Below are 17,926 nucleotides of genomic sequence, written 5' to 3'. Positions count from 1 at the left end.
GTTATAGTAATGGTGTTATGGTAATGATGTTACGGTAATGGTGTTACGGTAATGATGATTTGTGTTACGGTAATGGTTTTTGCACTTCATGTCCATGATTTCTCATCAAACATGGTGATATTGATTTCTTATTGATGACAACTTTTTCTTATGTTTCTCAATAAACATGATGGAGATAGAATATTCTTGGAATCTTTGACGTCTCTTGAAAACATCATTGTCGGATTGACAAGACCTTTCATTTCCATTACAGTGATGACTCGACGGCCATAAAGCACTGAAATTGCAGTGAAAAATCGGCTAAATGAGAGGTAATTCAGCGCTGCTTTCATCAAATACACCTGAAACTACGTCCCATTTGCCACATTCAGACCTGAAAATTTTAATCTTGTTCAAATAATTTTCTAATGTTACCACCTCCTGATTCTGTCAGTTATGTGAGAACAACCCATCATACAAATGATAAACAAGAATAATTTGAACTGTGACAAGAGTTCAGGTGCAGGAATCATCGTAGTGACTTGGTGCACAACGTACAGGTGTGCTCCAACAAGGGTGTGGCTGCTCATTGGGAGCAAAATGTCCAGAGGGCACCATCTTTGGGGGGTGTGGGGTATGTCCTCCTCACCGGTGGGCGGATCTTTGTCGCCGGTGGATGACAGCTCAGGCACAAAGCGCTGATAATATGGATGGTAATAACCGCCTTTTCTCCAGTCGACCCGTCCTGACGAGAGTTTGTCGTGGTCGTCAACGCCTTACGATCCCGTCGATAATTGCAGTCTTGTTCCACATTTTGGTATCGTGATGCTGGATAGACACATCCAAGCCGATCCGGAGTGATTTCAATGCCTTTGTCGTCTTGTCGTAAATACGAGCTGGTTTTGTGTGCAATGTGGCAGCTTCCACGTCACACTCGTACTTGGCCAGCTTCCATGTCACACTCGTACTTGGCCAGCTTCCACGTCACACTCGTACGTGGCCAGCTTCCACGTCACACTCGTACGTGGCCAGCTTCCACGTCACACTCGTACGTGGCCAGCTTCCACGTCACACTCGTACGTGGCCAGCTTCCACGTCACACTCGTACGTGGCCAGCTTCCACGTCACACTCGTACGTGGCCAGCTTCCACGTCACACTCGTACGTGGCCAGCTTCCACGTCACACTCGTACGTGGCCAGCTTCCACGTCACACTCGTACGTGGCCAGCTTCCACGTCACACTCGTACGTGGCCAGCTTCCACGTCACACTCGTACGTGGCCAGCTTCCACGTCACACTCGTACGTGGCCAGCTTCCACGTCACACTCGTACGTGGCCAGCTTCCACGTCACACTCGTACGTGGCCAGCTTCCACGTCACACTCGTACGTGGCCAGCTTCCACGTCACACTCGTACGTGGCCAGCTTCCACGTCACACTCGTACGTGGCCAGCTTCCACGTCACACTCGTACGTGGCCAGCTTCCACGTCACACTCGTACGTGGCCAGCTTCCACGTCACACTCGTACGTGGCCAGCTTCCAGGTCACACTCGTACGTGGCCAGCTTCCACGTCACACTCGTACGTGGTCAGCTTCCATGTCACACTCGTACGTGGCCAGCTTCCCGGGACCAGAGTCCGTGTTGGTGGCGGAACACGACCTGAGCCGGTGAGCGACCCATGTCCCGAGGAGTGTTACTCCATCCCAATCATCCTCTGCAAAAGTCATCGTCGTCGAGTGTGTTGTCCTTGATACCAAGGTTTTCATCGCCTTGACGGCAGAAATTCCGAATGTGAACCTTGGTGGTTTACTGCAAATACATTTTCAATGGCAACACGAAGGAGGAATTCCTCTTGTGTGAGGATTTCGAAATGTCGACCACAGATGACGATGTGGTAGATGTTGCGTCCGCCTATTGTGAAAGTCGTGGGACTTGAGCTGGAATAATCCTGTTGGTGTCAGAACCGATGGAGCTCCAGCCATACTTGGCTCAAGATCTGGGTTCCAAACCCGCATTAAAGTAAGAGCACCAAACACCACGTGGTGTTCTCCGTTTCATTCATCGTGAAGTACCATCATCCGAATCACAGCCTCTCTACTTGAATATGCTGTTCAAGAAAATCCTCAAAACTGTTGACGATGTGAAAGGATTGGCACTGAAAACACAACTTTTACAACAGCTCTGTGCTGACACGGACTCCACGCATAAAACATTGCTCTTGTACCTATCAGTAAGCTGGCTGTCTGTGGGAAAGTTTCTCACACGTTTATTCACCCTTCCCAACGACGTAAAAACTTTCCTCGAAATACAGGGGAAACTTAATTTGCTCACAACATTTGATTCTGAGCATTTTGAAGTACAACTGGTTCCAATCTCCTCCTCCTCCTCCATCAGGTGTTGAATTAACTCAATGTGGAGATGGAAGGGATAGATTGAAACCTGAGTACTCACACACATGATATGATATCTGAGCTTTCATCACCAAATTGCATGGAGCATGGGAATTTTGTGATGTTCCTGAATATGAAAGTGGAATCATGTGATGTTCCCGAATTTGAAAGAGGAATTTAGTGATGCTCTTGAATTTGAAAGTGGAATCTTGTGATGTTCCCGAATTTGAAAGTGGAATTTTGTGATGTTCCTGAATTTGAAAGTGGAATCTTGTGATGTTCCCAAATTTGAAAGTGGAATTTTGTGATGTTCCTGAATTTGAAAGTGGAATCTTGTGATGTTCGCGAATTTGAAAGTGGAATCTTGTGATGTTCCTGAATTTGAAAGAGGAATTTTGTGATGTTCCTGAATTTGAGAGTGGAATTTTATGATGTTCCCGAATTTGAAAGAGGAATTTTGTGATGTTCCTGTATTTGAAAGAAGAATTTTATGATTTTCCAGAATTTGAAAGAGGAATTTGTGATGTATCCGAATTTGAAAGTGGAATTTTGTGATGTTCCTGAATTTTAAAGTGGAATTTTGTGATGCTGCAGAATTTGGAAGTGGAATTTTGTGATGTTCTTGAATTTGAAAGAGGAATTTTGTGATTTTCCCTAAATTTGAAAGTGGAATTTTGTGATGTTCCTGAATTTGAAGTGGAATTTTGTGATGTTCCTGAATTTGAAAGAGCGATTTTGTGATGTTCCTGAATTTCAAAGAGGAATTTTGTGATGACCCTGAATTTTAAAGAGGAATTTTGTGATGTTCCCGAATTTGAAAGAGGAATTTTGTGATGTTCCTGAATTTGGAAGTGGAATTTTGTGATGTTCCTGAATTTGAAAGAGCAATTTTGTGATGTTCCTGAATTTGAAAGAACAATTTTATGATGTTCCTGAATTTGAAAGAGGAATTTTGTCATGATCCTGAATTTGAAAGAGGAATTTTGTGGTGTTCCTGAATTTGAAAGAGGAATTTTGTCATGATCCTGAATTTGAAAGAGGAATTTTGTGGTGTTCCTGAATTTGAAAGAGGAATTTTGTGATGTTCCTGGATTTGAAAGAGGAATTTTTTTGATGTTGCAGAATTTCAAAGTGGTTATCACCAACAATGGGTTTCCTATTGGTGTTCAACAGGAGATCAAAGAACACGTGACCAGTTTTCACCAAGAAGTTTCACAATATTTTCCACATTTGGAGAGTGAGAATGAGGAATTAACCTGAAACCCATTTATTTGTGATGGTGATCTATCTCGCGAAGTGGTTCAAGAAGAGTTCTTGGAATTATTCAACAATTTTTCAGGCAAAGACGTGTTCAAGGAAAAGAATATTGAAGAGTTCTGCTGTCATTTGGTGAGAGAGACAGAGACAGAGACAGAGACAGAGACAGAGACAGGGGTCGGGGGGGGGGGGGGAAGGTGCGAAAGAAAGGTCTGGGGACGAGGTGGGGTTGGCCAGGAGAATATTTTGCTGAATGACCGAATACGCGCGCGCACACATGCACACACATACACACACATATACACACACACACACACACACACACACACACACGATTTCATCAGAGATGCCTTCATCGAGGACATACCATCTCACTTGAGGAGGTCGGGGGCATATGAACCCCACTGTATTATGGCCAGAACAAGAAACAAGTGAATATGGATTACGCCTCCCTCAAGTGAGATGTTGTAAGATTGAGTTCACAGCATTGCATCGATTGGTCAAACAATCGGGTATCCCAGGGCATTTCGACAAAACAAAGTCTTTTCATGACAAGCAAGTAACAAACTTTATTGTGATAAATGCAGGTCCATATTACTTTGATAGAAGTGATGGTGTTGGTGTAAAATTTGGACAATTCCAGGATGTAAATGTGGATGATATGTTCCATAAGGAAGTAAAATGATCAATAATATTTGTAATTCATGATGATGTTGTGAACAAATTTGTAAAATCCATGATATGATAATGGATTGATGATCCACATGCATCGTTTGCAAAGGGGAATATTTTGGAGAATAATCATTCAAAATAATCTGGTGAATCCTGAAATAAAATAGCAGCAGATGGCAACTTGAGATGTGACGTGATGTTCATGGGTCCTGCTCGACAGAAGCTTCCTCACGGACATTCTGAAGTTGCTGAGGTCGCTCGACCTTCTGCCGTGGAATCCAGTTTTTCAAAGAAAGGGAAGAGTATACATGCGATTACAGGTGGGGATGGTTCGAAGCAGGTATTAATGAAGAATTGGCACACCGGAGGAAGATAGGAATGACTTACCATGCGAAGATCAATCAGATCCTGCACCATGAAGCGAATCCGTGATGACATTTTCCGCTCCTTCATTACCTCGTCCAAAGAGGTGAAATACCCATTCATCTGTGAAGACACAAAAATATGGTGCTCAGTCAGCAAAACGAAGATGTGTAAGAAGGATGATTAATATTCTGCAGTATAAAAGTGAATGTGTTTATGAAAACTCAAAATTGAAGTGTCCTCTCCTTTGTGACTTGTGTGGAGTCGAGGATCTTTCCAGTGACAACAAGGAGACGACAGAAGCACTCAAGTGACAGCTCACTCGCATCATCGAGCAATTCCTTAATTGCAGTGGAGATCAGGGATTCATCCAATACTTTTGCATTGAAAAGTTCCCCGATGAAGACGACGTTACCCACAGCACGCCGTCGAGCTTTATCTTTGGACTCGTCATCCTCCAACCTGGAGCTCTCACCATTCCCCTTTTTCATCTCATTCTGACAGCTTTGAATGAGGAGTGTGCGGAAGGTGAGGATGTTATCTGTTCTGCCTGTTTTCTTCACTTTGATCTGTGAAAAAGTAAAGAATGGTGGATATCTGGATATTATTAAAGAAAAGGAGTATTTATTTATTGAATACTTTATAAAGAGGGGTCGGGGGAAGGGAGATAAATTGAGAAAATTAAAAGTGTATAAATGAAGGGAAGGAGTGTGGTGAGGCTTCGAATTAAGTGGTGAGAGAGGGTAAAAAGTTGGGAGGAAACATCACCAAGGAAGTGAAAGTGTTGGGGCAGTATGTGTCAGTCTGATTATGGGAGTTGGGGTAGGGGGGGGAGGGGGAGAGGAGTGGAGAGCAGATATTGTGATGTTTTCAGATGTTTCAGAAAAGGATGTCTGTTGGTCGTGTTTTTCCCCTCAAAAGTTGTGGTTGGTGTTGATGTTACTTACCTTTGCAAGGTGGTGACACATGTTTGCGTACACCTCAGAAAATTTTGATTCCAATATTGCTTTATCCAGGACAAGCTGCACCACGTCCTTCAGATGGTCTTCTTTCGCGATGTTTATGAGCTCCATCTTGTCTATGAGCCGGTCAAAATTTTCTGGTGTTATTTTATTTAACAAGGATCGAAATTGTCGAACTACATCCTTGGGGAAGGAAATGAGAGTAAAAACAGAGGCGTCATCAGTGAGGAGTTAAAATAACAAATGAGTGAAGAAACAAAAGTATATTTTAACATTAAATCAACACAAATTACCATCCTTTCAACTAGAACACGCCAAACTCACTTGATCACGACCTGTCAGGTCTGTCTTCTTGGCGGGTCTCCAGGCATTGGTGGAAGTTTTGAGTTCGAAATCACTTGTCACGTGATGAATAACTCGAGGACCCTGTTTAACACAAATAATCCTTTAGATAGCAGTTTAGCAGCAAAGAAACATGAGACTGATAATTACTGTGAAATGGGCTCCGCACCAGGTCTAAAAATTATAACAATAGGAATCATACAATTGATCATTTGAGAAGTGATTGTTCGTGTGCTTGTGTTTGTCTGTTTGGGTGTTTGTTTGACATCTATGCTCTCATGATCCGTGCACAGAATGAATTGAAAGCTTTTGGTTGTACTTGGGATGCTCACGTATAATAATTAGTGGATAAATAAAATTAATAGTCCCCGGGGTTCAGGGTGTGGGCGGACACCAATTCTCTTTACGTAAGTGTTTATCGTGTCGTGCCTCCTGGTGGAAGTCGATATTAAAATGCTCCATGTTCGAGGGAATTAAGCCATACCTAAGGACAGGTTCTTCATGAGAAAATATCGTGTTCCAAAGGAAAACCAGATTGGAAAATAATTCGAAAGTTCAGTTCAGAGTTGTTTTCAAGTGTGTTTGATGGCTCTGACCGGAGAGGTTGTTTTTAACAACTTTGGGAAGAGGAGCAATTCTGTTGGGTTCTTGTGATTGTTCTGCTGTACCTTGTTTTGCTGTCGGTGACACCAACGCTGGTTTTCTTGGTAAAACTGTTCCTTCTGTTTCTTCTCGTGAGTTGAAGGAAGCTGAGAACGTGGCTCGTGCTGGGGTTGCTGTTGTTCCTGCTCCAATTGCTGCAACCTCCTGTGCAGTTCGTATATTGCTTTGATGCAATTGTTATTTTTCTCGACCATTGCTTCCCAGCACTTCTCCTTGTCCTGCAAGTCCTTCTTCAGCAGCGTTACCTGCAAGTGATTTCATACATATCAGCACGTATCAAGTGAAACATTATCTTCAACTCTTAAGTTTGTGTTATTTTGTGTTCAAAGGGTTGACAGTATCGAGAAAGTCCCACATTGTTAGATAACGGTTGCTTACTTGGTTTAGGTGTTCAACATTCTGTTGTTCCTGCTTTTCTCGCTGTTCCTGCAGCTGCTGTTCTGCTGCGGAACATTTACTCTCCAAGTGTGTGCCATGCTCCACAAGGATGTTAAGTACCAAACTCATCTCATTGTATTCATTGTCCTTCACTCGCAACTCCTGAGAAAGCAGCTCAACCTGTGTGGCAGAAACATGACGGTGTCATTGACAGGACAGTTCCTGTTTTTTGTTCAAAATTCCAATCAACAGTCTTCAATTTGTAAATGTCTCATGAGCAGCATGACCCCTGCGAGGTGTATAAACTCATCAGAACATGTGTAGGTGAACATGATGTCCACTCCTTGGCATCTCTCGTCCCTCTGATTGATGAAAACGGTTCCTTACTTGTTGGCAGCTCTCAACGTTCTTCTGCTGCTCTTCCTCATGCTGTTGTCGCTGCTTCTCAAGCTGAAGTTCTACTTCTGAGAACTTGCTCAGGATGTTTTTTCGATCTTCCTTCAGTGTGTTGCTTTTCTCGGTAATCTCAGTGAGTTGATAATCTTTTACACCAAAACTTTGTGAAAGCAACTCGACCTGTCCAGAAGAACAGTGTCATCAACAGTGAAGTTACAGTTTTCTGTTTTACAATACCCAAAAATAAATAAAGTGAGAGGTTTAAAAAAAATTCAAGACCACACAGCTTCCGATTGAGCACTCCTTCAAATCCGTAATCAATAAATATCAAGACCCGATGGAGGTTTCCCTCTCAAGTCTAAACTGAGTTCAACTCTGGTTAAAGGTGCAAAGGTCACGTGGAATTTCACAAATTCCAATCAACATTCTTCCATTTGTAAATGTTTAAGAGCAGCTTGACCCCTGCATGGTGTTGAAACTCATCAGAACACATAAAGGTGAACATGGCGTTCATCGACTTGGCATCCATACTCGCACATCATTGATAACGGTTCCTTACTTGTTGGAAGCTCTTCAAGACCTTCTCTTGCTCGAACTCATGCTGTTGTTGCTGTTTCTGGAGCTGAAGTTGCACTTCTGACAACTTGCTCGAAACGTTTCGGAGATCTTCTGAAAGTGCCTGGTTTTCCATGTTAAGCTGGTTGAACTGGTCATCCTTCACATTCAACCGTTGTAAAAGCGCCTCGACCTGTGCGGGAGAAACATTTGCGCCCATGAAGAGACAGAAACACCATAATGAAGAAACACCACGAAACATCATATAATGCACACATGTGAGCAAAGATAATAATTATTTGTGGAAATTAGTGGATTCAAACTCTAATGTTGTGTTAATCTTGTTTCGCTACCAATGCCTTTTTTACTTCTGTTCTGATTCTCCTCTTCCTTCAGTTGTTGCATCTCAACGACTTCCATTTCCTTAAACTCCTCGAGCAATGGACGCTCATTCCTTACCTTTTTTTCTGTCCATATTTCCTTCCACATTGAAAACTGCAGAAACAATGAGAGTGTTTATCAGTTAGAGAAAAATGTATGATTTTGGAAAAGACAAAAAGCGTGTTCCATGAGTGTTGCATTGTTATGGGATATAAAACATTGAGTTTGCCGCTTGGCTTAAAGGTGAAGGTGGCTGGCTTAACATCTTCGGGTCTTGAGTTTGAGCACCACGTGTTTCAATAACACCAGGTGGGTTACCTCGGCCTGTCATGCTTGCGAAGTCAGCAAAATGAGTTCCAGCTTACTGGAAACATGGGGACATGGAGACATGGGGACATACCAGATGGACACGACAGGGACTTTGAGGAGCGAAAGCAGGGAATTTGAAGGAGGTGGGTTTGGGGTGGATTAACGGTGGAAGAAAAGATCGAGGTTTTGGATGGGGGAAGATAAGAAGTCATGGTGAACAACTGTTTTGAAGGCCTGGAGCGAATAATGGGATTGATCAGAGTGTGGGAGTTTATTCCATGGGCGGAAAAAAGGAGGAATGAAAGAGTGAAGGTGAGCAGTGATCAGTGATTTTGGTAGTTTTACCAGAAGGAGGTTGTTAACGGACCTTGTGAGCCCTGCGGAAGTCTGATGGGGACATCGCAGACAAAGCAGGGGGGGGGGGGGCGAGACCAGAGAAGAGACTGCAGAGGACAAAAAGACCACTGACCTGCCTGCGGTGAGAGAGTGAGAGGCTCAATGATTCAGCCTCATTGCGGGAGATACCAATGATCCGAAATGCCTTGGTTTCTACAGCATTAAGCTGAGAAAGGTGAGAGGCAGGAGCACCAGCTCAGAGGGGAGAGCAACTCCATCAGGCTGTGGATGAAATTTTGATTATGGTCAGGAGCTCAAGTGCACCAAGTAAGGTCTTTGCACGATGAAGGAAGCTTAGTTGGCGACTGGCTATGGCGGCCAGGTTGGAAATGTGAAAATCCTTTAATTGTGATAGAGGATGATGCGTACGTTTTGAGAAAGCCGTCGCCTTCCCTCCCTGTGGGAGGGAAAATGTGTGTGTCTAAAATCGCTTTCCCTTCAATCCCTTACTCATGCTCTTTCCTTTGTAATCTGTCATAAATGTGCTATAATTGGGAATTCGGCCTCTCAAAGGTACAGTATTGTGGCACAAATTTTGGAAGATGGGTGAGCCCAGGACATTTTCCACGAACATTTGAGGCTGATTCAAGAGAATCAGGAAAGGGACTCCTCCTGAATAATGGCCAAATTACCAATATGCACCATTGGGGTGCAGCATGCCTGTTGTTGGCTTAACGGTTAAGGTAGCAGATTTGGAATCCTCAGGTCCTGAGATCAAATCCTACTTCTCTGTTGAATTAATACCAGGTGGGGTTGATTCAGCTTGTTATTCTTCTGAGTTTGGCACCAGCTTGCTGGGATGATTGAGCCACTTGAGTATCCTGTGTCAGTGTGGTGACCCATCCAGGATTGTGGCCACCAGCCCAGGAGACTGCTTTGGCAGCACTGATTATATCTGTACAGAGTATGGTGCCAATGGATGGATGCTCTGTCAAGAGTATGGTCCCGATGGATGGATGGGTGTCGCTGAGTGAGGTCACAGGGTGGGGCGTGTACCAAAGGGATAAAGATGGGAACAAAAGAGGGCCGGGAGGAGATGGGCCCTGGTGCACAGTGTCGGAGCTCTGCGTTTTCCTCTTCGTGCATGGTTGGTAAATTGGACTCCGTCATGCCTGCCCACGTGCGATCCGACCTCTGTGCGAGACTGGACTTGTTCCATGCTGTGCCACAACTTTTTTACCTTTGTGACGTTCTGTGCTCAACTGAACATACCAACATGATTTTCAGTCTTCTTCGTGTGTTTTTGAAGCCTTAAAGCCTGTATCTCACTGGTCTGCGACAGCTCACGCCAAAATGCGAATGGGATTCTCCAAAATGTCCGGAAAATGTTCGCGGTGGTTCTCAATTTCCTCGCGTGAGTCGCAGTACGTCGCTCTGGTGTCGCTTGAATTTTGAACATGTTCAAAAAATTAGTGCGACAAATTTTCTCTCAAAATAGTTGCAGAGTCGTCGCGGTTGTTTCGAACCGGTCTCGAACCTTTCTCAATTTAGTTTCCGTGAGTCAGAAGGTGCGACAAATGTGAGACAACTTTGTGAGGGATTGGCGACCTCTGAAACTAAATTGTGACTGATTGGAGAAAAAAATGATAATCTGTCCTGAGACCCCTGAGAGTGCGATAAAACTGCGATTCAATGGAGAATATTTTCGGAAGAAATTGCGACATAACTGAGGTCATAATTCATTTATTCAAGTCTTTTGCTACAAATGTTGTTCTGTTATTTCAAAAGAAATTAACCACAAATTTGCACAATGTATTGTCGATTCAATTCAATAGTGTTACGGCTGTGGAAATTCGCATTACACCATAAAGGGCCCTCAGGTGAGATATCTTCATAGGTACATGTGTAGTTAGCCCAAACCCGTTGTATAGAGGGAATTTATGTGATTCTTCCGGGCTGCGACGCTTTGAGTTAGCCATTTTTTCTTTTCTGTCGTTATTTTGAACCAACCATGTTTCAACCGCCATCACACAACAACCACCTTAACCACCACACCAGCCATCGTCACCAACTACAACCACGCTCCAAACCGCAGACAACAACCACAAAGCCAACCCTCACCACAGAAGACCCTCCACCACTTTCGCCTTTACCTTCACGAATTCATCCCACATCATCGCTTCTACGGCCATTCCCGCACCACCTGTGAACACTGAACGTCGGGCTGTCTCGGGCCCGTTCGGCAATTGGTGCCAAACGCACCGAGCCGCGAGCGCGAATGGCGGCCTTTCCGAGGGGAAAATTCGGATCAGAAACGCTTCACGCCCACATCTCCTCCGTCCAATTGGCGAACGCGGGGCGGCTTGGCCCCGCCTCCAAGCGTGTGTATGTGAAGTCCGTATATGCAAATTTTAGGATCAGGAGAGGTTCACGCCCATTTTTGCCTGACCAATGGCTGACCGGGGGGGGGGGGCGGCGTGGTCCCGCCTCCAATCGCGTTCTGATCCTAAAATTTGCATATTGGCTGCTCCTGCCGCCTATAAAGAGGTGAGCGCAAGGCAAATTGGAGCGAGTTGGGTTTTGGAGTTGCTTGGAGAGTGTCGTCGAGAGGTTGCTCTTGGGGACAAGGAGCGTTGCGTTGGGTGCGTGCGGTGGAACTGCAAGCAAGGGAGCTCGGGTCCGAGGCGAGAAGGACGGCGGTGGGCGACAAGGTTGCGGTGTGGGGGATCGCTCGTCTCGTTGCGGGGACAAGCCAGCCAGCCACTCCCCTCCCCCAGGGCATCAACAATTCCCCCTTTCCCCCGTGCAAAAGGGGGCCCCGTTCCCACCCCACCCAAACGTGGGGCCAACGAAACCCGCCAAGGGGCACAGAGTCGGGGCACAGCGGCGCGGCCACATTTGCGGCTTGCCCGCCAACGCGTCGCGAAGACGCGGGTAAGACATCCCCGGTCTCGCGGATCTGGCCGCTCCTCCAGGTCCCGCGCACATTTGGCCTACGGGCCTGTCTGCCTCCTTGTCTGTGAGGGTGGCTTCTTTCTTTTGCTTTGGTGTAAATGTGTGTTTGCGCCGTCTGTGAAGTAGAACTGTTTCAGTGTTGCCGTGTGTACGCGTTAGTCGGTTGTATTTCATTTGCTTTAGGTGCATTTCGATTCTCTATGGCTGTTTATACGTGCTTCCGTGTGCCGTGGAATAAAAAGCTTGCTTGTTGAACTGTGCCTGTTTCGCTTCGTCTTTTCTCTATTGACTCTCCATCCTGCTTCACGTAAGGGGTTCATAGTGGGTGCAACATCCTGGTTATTAATCTGAACCGTCCAGGTCGACGATAACACCGCTCGGTTATCCCGAAAGTACGGAACGGGCCGCCCAAGCGGCTCATGTCCGGAGTCTACCTGTGGCGAAGTACGATCGCCCGGTTTACCATCCGCGTGGGTACTTAGGTAGGTCGAGTTTGGCGAACAACCCTATCCTACGCGGGTGGCCGATTGGCACGATTGTGGTGAGGTCGAAAGGCCCACCCCTGACGAGCTCCCGGCGTTGGTCCGAGAGGGTCACGACAGAATTGTCCGTCCGGTGGGCGACGTGCCGCGATTCTAGCTCTGTGGCCGTTTGCACGCCGGCGGGCGCGAGTTCGCAACAGTATATACATAGAAATCCACATGTTATCCATGCAATGTAATGTAGATAGATTCACAATATTTCAGTCGAGATATGACTAAAAAAAATAAAACTCGAAGTCCAAATTGTAAAACCAGCATTGTCTGTCCTCTTTCTCTCCTGTTCTGAGTAATGGCCTTCAATGCAAACTTTTCGCTTTCCCATCATTCCGAAATCACGTCACAAATATTTTTCCATAAATTCGGTCACACACAAAATATGGTCACACCCACAAGCCCCGATCAAGGCAGATGAACAATTGGGTCATACACAATGTTTGTGGGTGCAACGTTGACAAGTAACAGAACACTTTGAACAATCAGGCTTGGTCAGCATTCTCCTGTAATCCCACCATCCTGTTCTGCTTGGGCACAGCTGGTGATTCAGTGTGATTCCAAGTGAAAATTATCGCTGTTTTATCGCAATTTTGTCTCCAACTAGTCGCGAACTGTCGCAGCCCAGTGAGATACAGGCTTAAGGCGCTGTCACATCTTGACGATTTAGCCAGCAATGGCAACGTATAAAAATGTATGTAAAACGTAAGTGTACGCTGAAATTTTGATGGTTTTAAAAAGTTTATGGCGTATTCATAACGTGTTGGTCGTATGCACAACATATTAGTAATGGGCACAGAACGTTTCGTTGTCTTATAGATCGCTTATACCAACGAATGCTTCGCCTGTTGTCGGCGTTCACAACCTATGCCCAACGATACTTTAACTTTGGCATAGTGCGCTGCACGTATCGCCGACGAACTCATGGCGTAGCCTGTTAAAAACCTGCCGCACGCCGATTTAAATCATAACCGCCTGAGAATTGGAAGTGTCAACATTGCAGTCACACCTTGACTATTTAGCCAGCGTATGCCGACCTTTGAAAAATGTGTCTGAAACGCTGGCACACGTCGAATACGGTATGGGTAAGTTGTGTATACGTTAAGAGCACGCTGAAAAACGATGAAGTACGCTGTCATATTTCGTGGTAGGTTTGTACTGTGGTGTAGTGGCGTACGTGGGCAGGGCCGCAATGCGGGGAGCGTTGTGGGGGCGTGGAGGTGTGGTGTTGGTGGTCACGTGTCAGCAAGGATTATAGGTGTTTGCGCCGCTTGAGGCGTGTGTGTAGTCTGCAGTCGTGTGCATTCGGATGGGCAATAAACAGAGTTCGACAACCCTCACGAATATCCGAGTCCCACTGCCCGCCGGACACTACATTGGCGACGAGGCTGTTTCGGATCGACGTGTGCAGAGTGTCTGGGTTTCATCGGTGTTGACTTGGAGTCTTTGGCCTGGGCAACTGGATTGTCAGGCGCGCGGAGCGCCGGGGAAATCAGCGCAGCTCGCGCGGTTCGAGTTCGACCACCTGGCGAGAAGCCCAGGGAAGCGCGTCGCGAGTTTCGCGCGCCCGCACGCACTGTCTTCGGTGCTGGTCGAGTCCTGCAGCCAGACGTCTCGCCGTCACCTGCGAATTCGCGTCGAGTGAACTGCAGGACGGCTTGAGGATGGCGGAAGGTCGGGGCACGACACACGGTCGAGTGCCAGTCTTCGTCGGAGACGACTTCGAATTGTTTTCAGAACAATTGGGGTGCTATTTCCACGCGAATGATGTAGACGACGAGAGTAAACGCAAGTCGATCTTGCTCGCCTCGCTATCAACGGAACATTATCGGCCACTAAGTGATTTGGTAGCGCCGCATAAGCCCAGTGACGACAGGCTGTCGTTTCAGGACGTGGTCGGGAAGATGAAAGCCCACATGGCGCTGGAGAAGGCATTGCAGCTGGCTCGGTATCAGTTCGATCACCTCGCGAAGGGTGCGGAGGAGCGCGTCGCAGATTTCGTGGCGCGGGTGAAGCATTCGGCCGTGGCTTGCAAGTTCACGGCGGAGGAGCGTCCAGCTCGACTCGGAGATCACTTTATTTTTGGGCTGCAAGATGCGAAGATGGTGTCGGCGATTCTGCGAATGCGAAGTGTCGACGTTACATTCGACTCGGCGATCGAGACTGCTTCAGCTGTCGAGCAGACACTCACAGATGTCCGCGCCATCACCGGTCAGAACGTGATGGGTGATTCCAGCTGGGGCATGTCGGGTGACCCCGGGGTCCACGCGATGACCCAGGTGCCCCAGGTCACGCGAACGCTTTTCGGTGCGGGCCGCGCGGGAAGCGAGATGGACACCCAGGGGTGCTGGGGATGTAGAGGACCGCACCTGCGGCGGGTGTGCACGTATCAGAACACCATGTGTTTGCATTGTCACAAGGTGGGACATCTGAAGCGTGTGTGTCGAATGGCGGGGGCCGCCGTTAAGGTCTTGGATAGCGAGGTGCGGGACGACCCCAGCGACCTGGAGAGCGGCCTGCAGCTAGGGCATAGCGATCCCGGCGGTCCGGAGCAGGAAATGCAACCAATGTTGAGCCTGTTTTCAATTGGTCCGGAGGTGACAAGACCAATAACAGTGGAGGTTGAGGTGAATGGCGCGCCGATCGTGTTTCAAGTTGACACCGGGGCTGCAGTGTCGTCATTGTCGAACGGACTGCTCGTGACCTTCGCGGTGTTCACCTGGTCAAGACGTCCTTTTCGCTGTGCACGTACACCGGCGAAGCGATTGCACCACTTGCTGTGACAGACGTCTCGGTGGTCTACCAAGGTCAAAGCGCCCGACTCTCATTGTTTGTGGTACGAGGGGAGGGGCCCGCCCTTTTGGGCCGGGACTGGCTGGCTCGCCTCAGGCTAGACTGGATGGCGCCAGATGGTGGCCTTGGACGGCCAGGCACGGGGGAGGAGGAAGAGGTGCCTGTTTCGGCGTACGTACCTCCGTTTGGGCTCGGGCCTCCCTCGAGACCCGAGGGCGAGGTTCTGGCGGCAGGAGCCGCGACGATGCAACATGGGCTGCCGTTCATTGCTTCCTGCGACGGCGATATACGGGTCTGGAGCAACGGGATCCATGCCAGCGGCGACGGAATCTCTCGCTCCCTCTGCGCTCATGATACAGGGCACACCCGTGTCGTGCAGGCGATTTCAGCGGGGGATCGGAGCGAGCCGGTCGCGTTCAAGAAGGTCGTGGGACGCGACCATCGACGGTGTCCTCGTCGACATTCAGATGACGACCGGCACGCAAGTCGCCTCGACGTTGTGACAACCAAGATGCGTGCGCACGATGTCGTTCATGAATTGCTAATTGTTGTGTGTTTGATTCTCACTGCACGAGTGATTCAGTTTAGCATTGTTAAAGCAAATGCCGACAGTCCGCGTGTGAGCATAATATGTTTGGTTGGGATCAATCAATGGGATGGCCGATATGATCGATGTGATGTGAAGAGCTTGCGGGCGATCGTTGCGAATAAAGAGGTCTTTCTGATCTCCAGCTGCGAGGGCGGTCCACGGTCCGCTACCCTCTCATGTGTGGGAATTATACTGGGAGAACGCGCTGTACGTGAAGGGGAGGTTGCATTGGAGCAGACGATGTTTTTGCTGTTGTATGACACTGATATGTCTCCAGGCTACACTGATCGTCCGTTCGGACGTGCATTGAGATCTCGACTGGATGTGATACATGAGTTTGTTATGGGATTGATGGTGCGGCCGCCGGCTAACTGTCGGTTCGACTTGCACGTGGCACGACGGCGCTGTTCAGCGTCACCCCCATCCCTGATATGACCAAGGTCAGACGTGCCTGGCGCCATGCAGCGCAAACCTCTGGTCTCGCCAAGGTCGGCCGCGCTGGTGCCGCGGGGCTTGCAGGCTCGGGATGTTTATCTGATTCGGTCCTGTCTGAGGGAGATGTGCCAACTTGTCGACCGGGGGCATTTGATGGTTCTGGGGGAGGTTCGCTTGGGGTGTCACTACGACCTCGCCGGAAGGCGTGTAAGCATGAGCCGCCTGGGGGCGCTTCTGCTGCGTAGTGATGCTGTGCTCCCCAACTTGCTTCTTGATATCTTTAACACGGCCAGGGTTTTGTGGTCTGCAGCCATCATTGGGTTCTTCGTGCACCTCAGTACTCGAGCACCTGTCCACTGCATTTTGGGATTCGACTCGAAAGGATGAATGATATGCCAGGTTAACACAGCGGTATTGAGGTTGCAGGTTGGGCAGATGAAGCACGTTTTCTTTTGTGCCGGCTCTTCTGGGTTTGGTTCACGGCCACATGATTAACGTCGTTTTGTGCCGCTTTGTTTTTTTTATGCCGTAGGTTGCTTTACCGATGTTGTTTCTCATTATAATGGTCATTTTATACTCATGTTTTTAGGTGGGAGGAATGTGGTGTAGTGGCGTACGTGAGCAGGGCACAATGTGGGGAGCGTTGTGGGGGCGTGGAGGTGTGGTGTTGGTGGTCACATGTCCGCAAGGCTTATAGGTGTTTGCGCCGCTTGAGGCGTGTGTGTAGTCTGCAGTAGTGTGCATTCGGACGGGCAATAAACAGAGTTCGACAACCCTCACGACTATCCGAGTCCCACTGCCCGCCGGACACGACAAGCACGTCGTGAAATTTCAAGCATGCTGAAAATTTTATGACGTACTCGCTGTATGACTCACACGTTCCGCTTCGCTGGGAATAAGTTGTTGGCACGATATGCGATCGTTGACACACATCGACACAAGTTCCTTGTAAGTTATTAATAAGTCGAAACACGTCGAGGTTATGTTTAGCACACCCGAAACTTATTTTCTCCATCAAGGCAAATTTTCTTTTTTTCTCCTTTGCTCCATGAAGGCACGTTACGAAATATCTGAAGTTGATGTTGTTGTTTGTTTTTTTATTTTTATCTTGCCAAAATGAAGTTTTTGCAAGATATGTTAGTCAGCTTGTATGTTTTTGTTTGTTTGTTTGTTTGTTATCTTGCCAAAACGAAGTTTTTGCAATATGTTTGTCAGCTTGTATGTTTTTCTTTTTTGTTTGTTATCTTGCCAAAACAAAGTTTTGCAAGATATGTAAGTCAGCTTGTATGTTTTTTTTATTTTATTTTTTTTATTTTTTGTCTGTAATCACGTATAAAAAATTCTGCAGAGCATAGTTATCATCGGAAATTTTTGTAACTTCGCATATCAGAGGCCTATAGAGGTCCCTTTCAGTGCACAAAATTTTGAAGGTCAAGGTCAAAGGTCAAGGTCACTGGCGCAAATCAGGGGAGTTGACGAAACCCTTATTTTTTGAGTAATTTTGATCGGATCATCTTCAAACTTCATGGGAATATAGTTCATGGTCTGGCGCTCAGCTGATTAATTTTTGGTGGCGATTGGCCTTGACCTTCATATGTTTTTTGTTTTTTTTTGGTCTGTAATCACGTATAAATCAC

The 17,926-nt window shown here is 47.2% G+C and overlaps 1 protein-coding gene across 1 annotated transcript; it reads right to left on the bottom strand.

The window, feature by feature from the left end:
- Positions 1-4,499: 4,499 nt before the first annotated feature.
- LOC147023582 (uncharacterized) lies at positions 4,500-9,278 on the bottom strand. The gene is made up of 10 exons (XM_085890344.1): positions 8,418-9,278; positions 7,963-8,151; positions 7,395-7,583; positions 7,008-7,187; positions 6,635-6,874; positions 5,949-6,050; positions 5,610-5,807; positions 4,917-5,231; positions 4,687-4,785; positions 4,500-4,565 (listed from the first exon to the last, which is right to left on the bottom strand). Exons 1-10 carry the CDS (start codon positions 8,445-8,447, stop codon positions 4,500-4,502), a joined length of 1,608 nt encoding a protein of 535 aa, XP_085746470.1. The 5' UTR covers positions 8,448-9,278.
- Between the last annotated feature and the right edge of the window lie 8,648 nt (positions 9,279-17,926).

Source organism: Eptatretus burgeri, chromosome 7 (genome assembly GCF_056783735.1).
Source record: "Eptatretus burgeri isolate ZD-2024b chromosome 7, Ebu_testis_v1, whole genome shotgun sequence".
Taxonomy (NCBI): domain Eukaryota; kingdom Metazoa; phylum Chordata; class Myxini; order Myxiniformes; family Myxinidae; genus Eptatretus; species Eptatretus burgeri.
The sequence above is the reverse complement of the archived record's forward strand: the minus strand, read 5'-3'. Positions and strand labels throughout refer to the sequence as shown.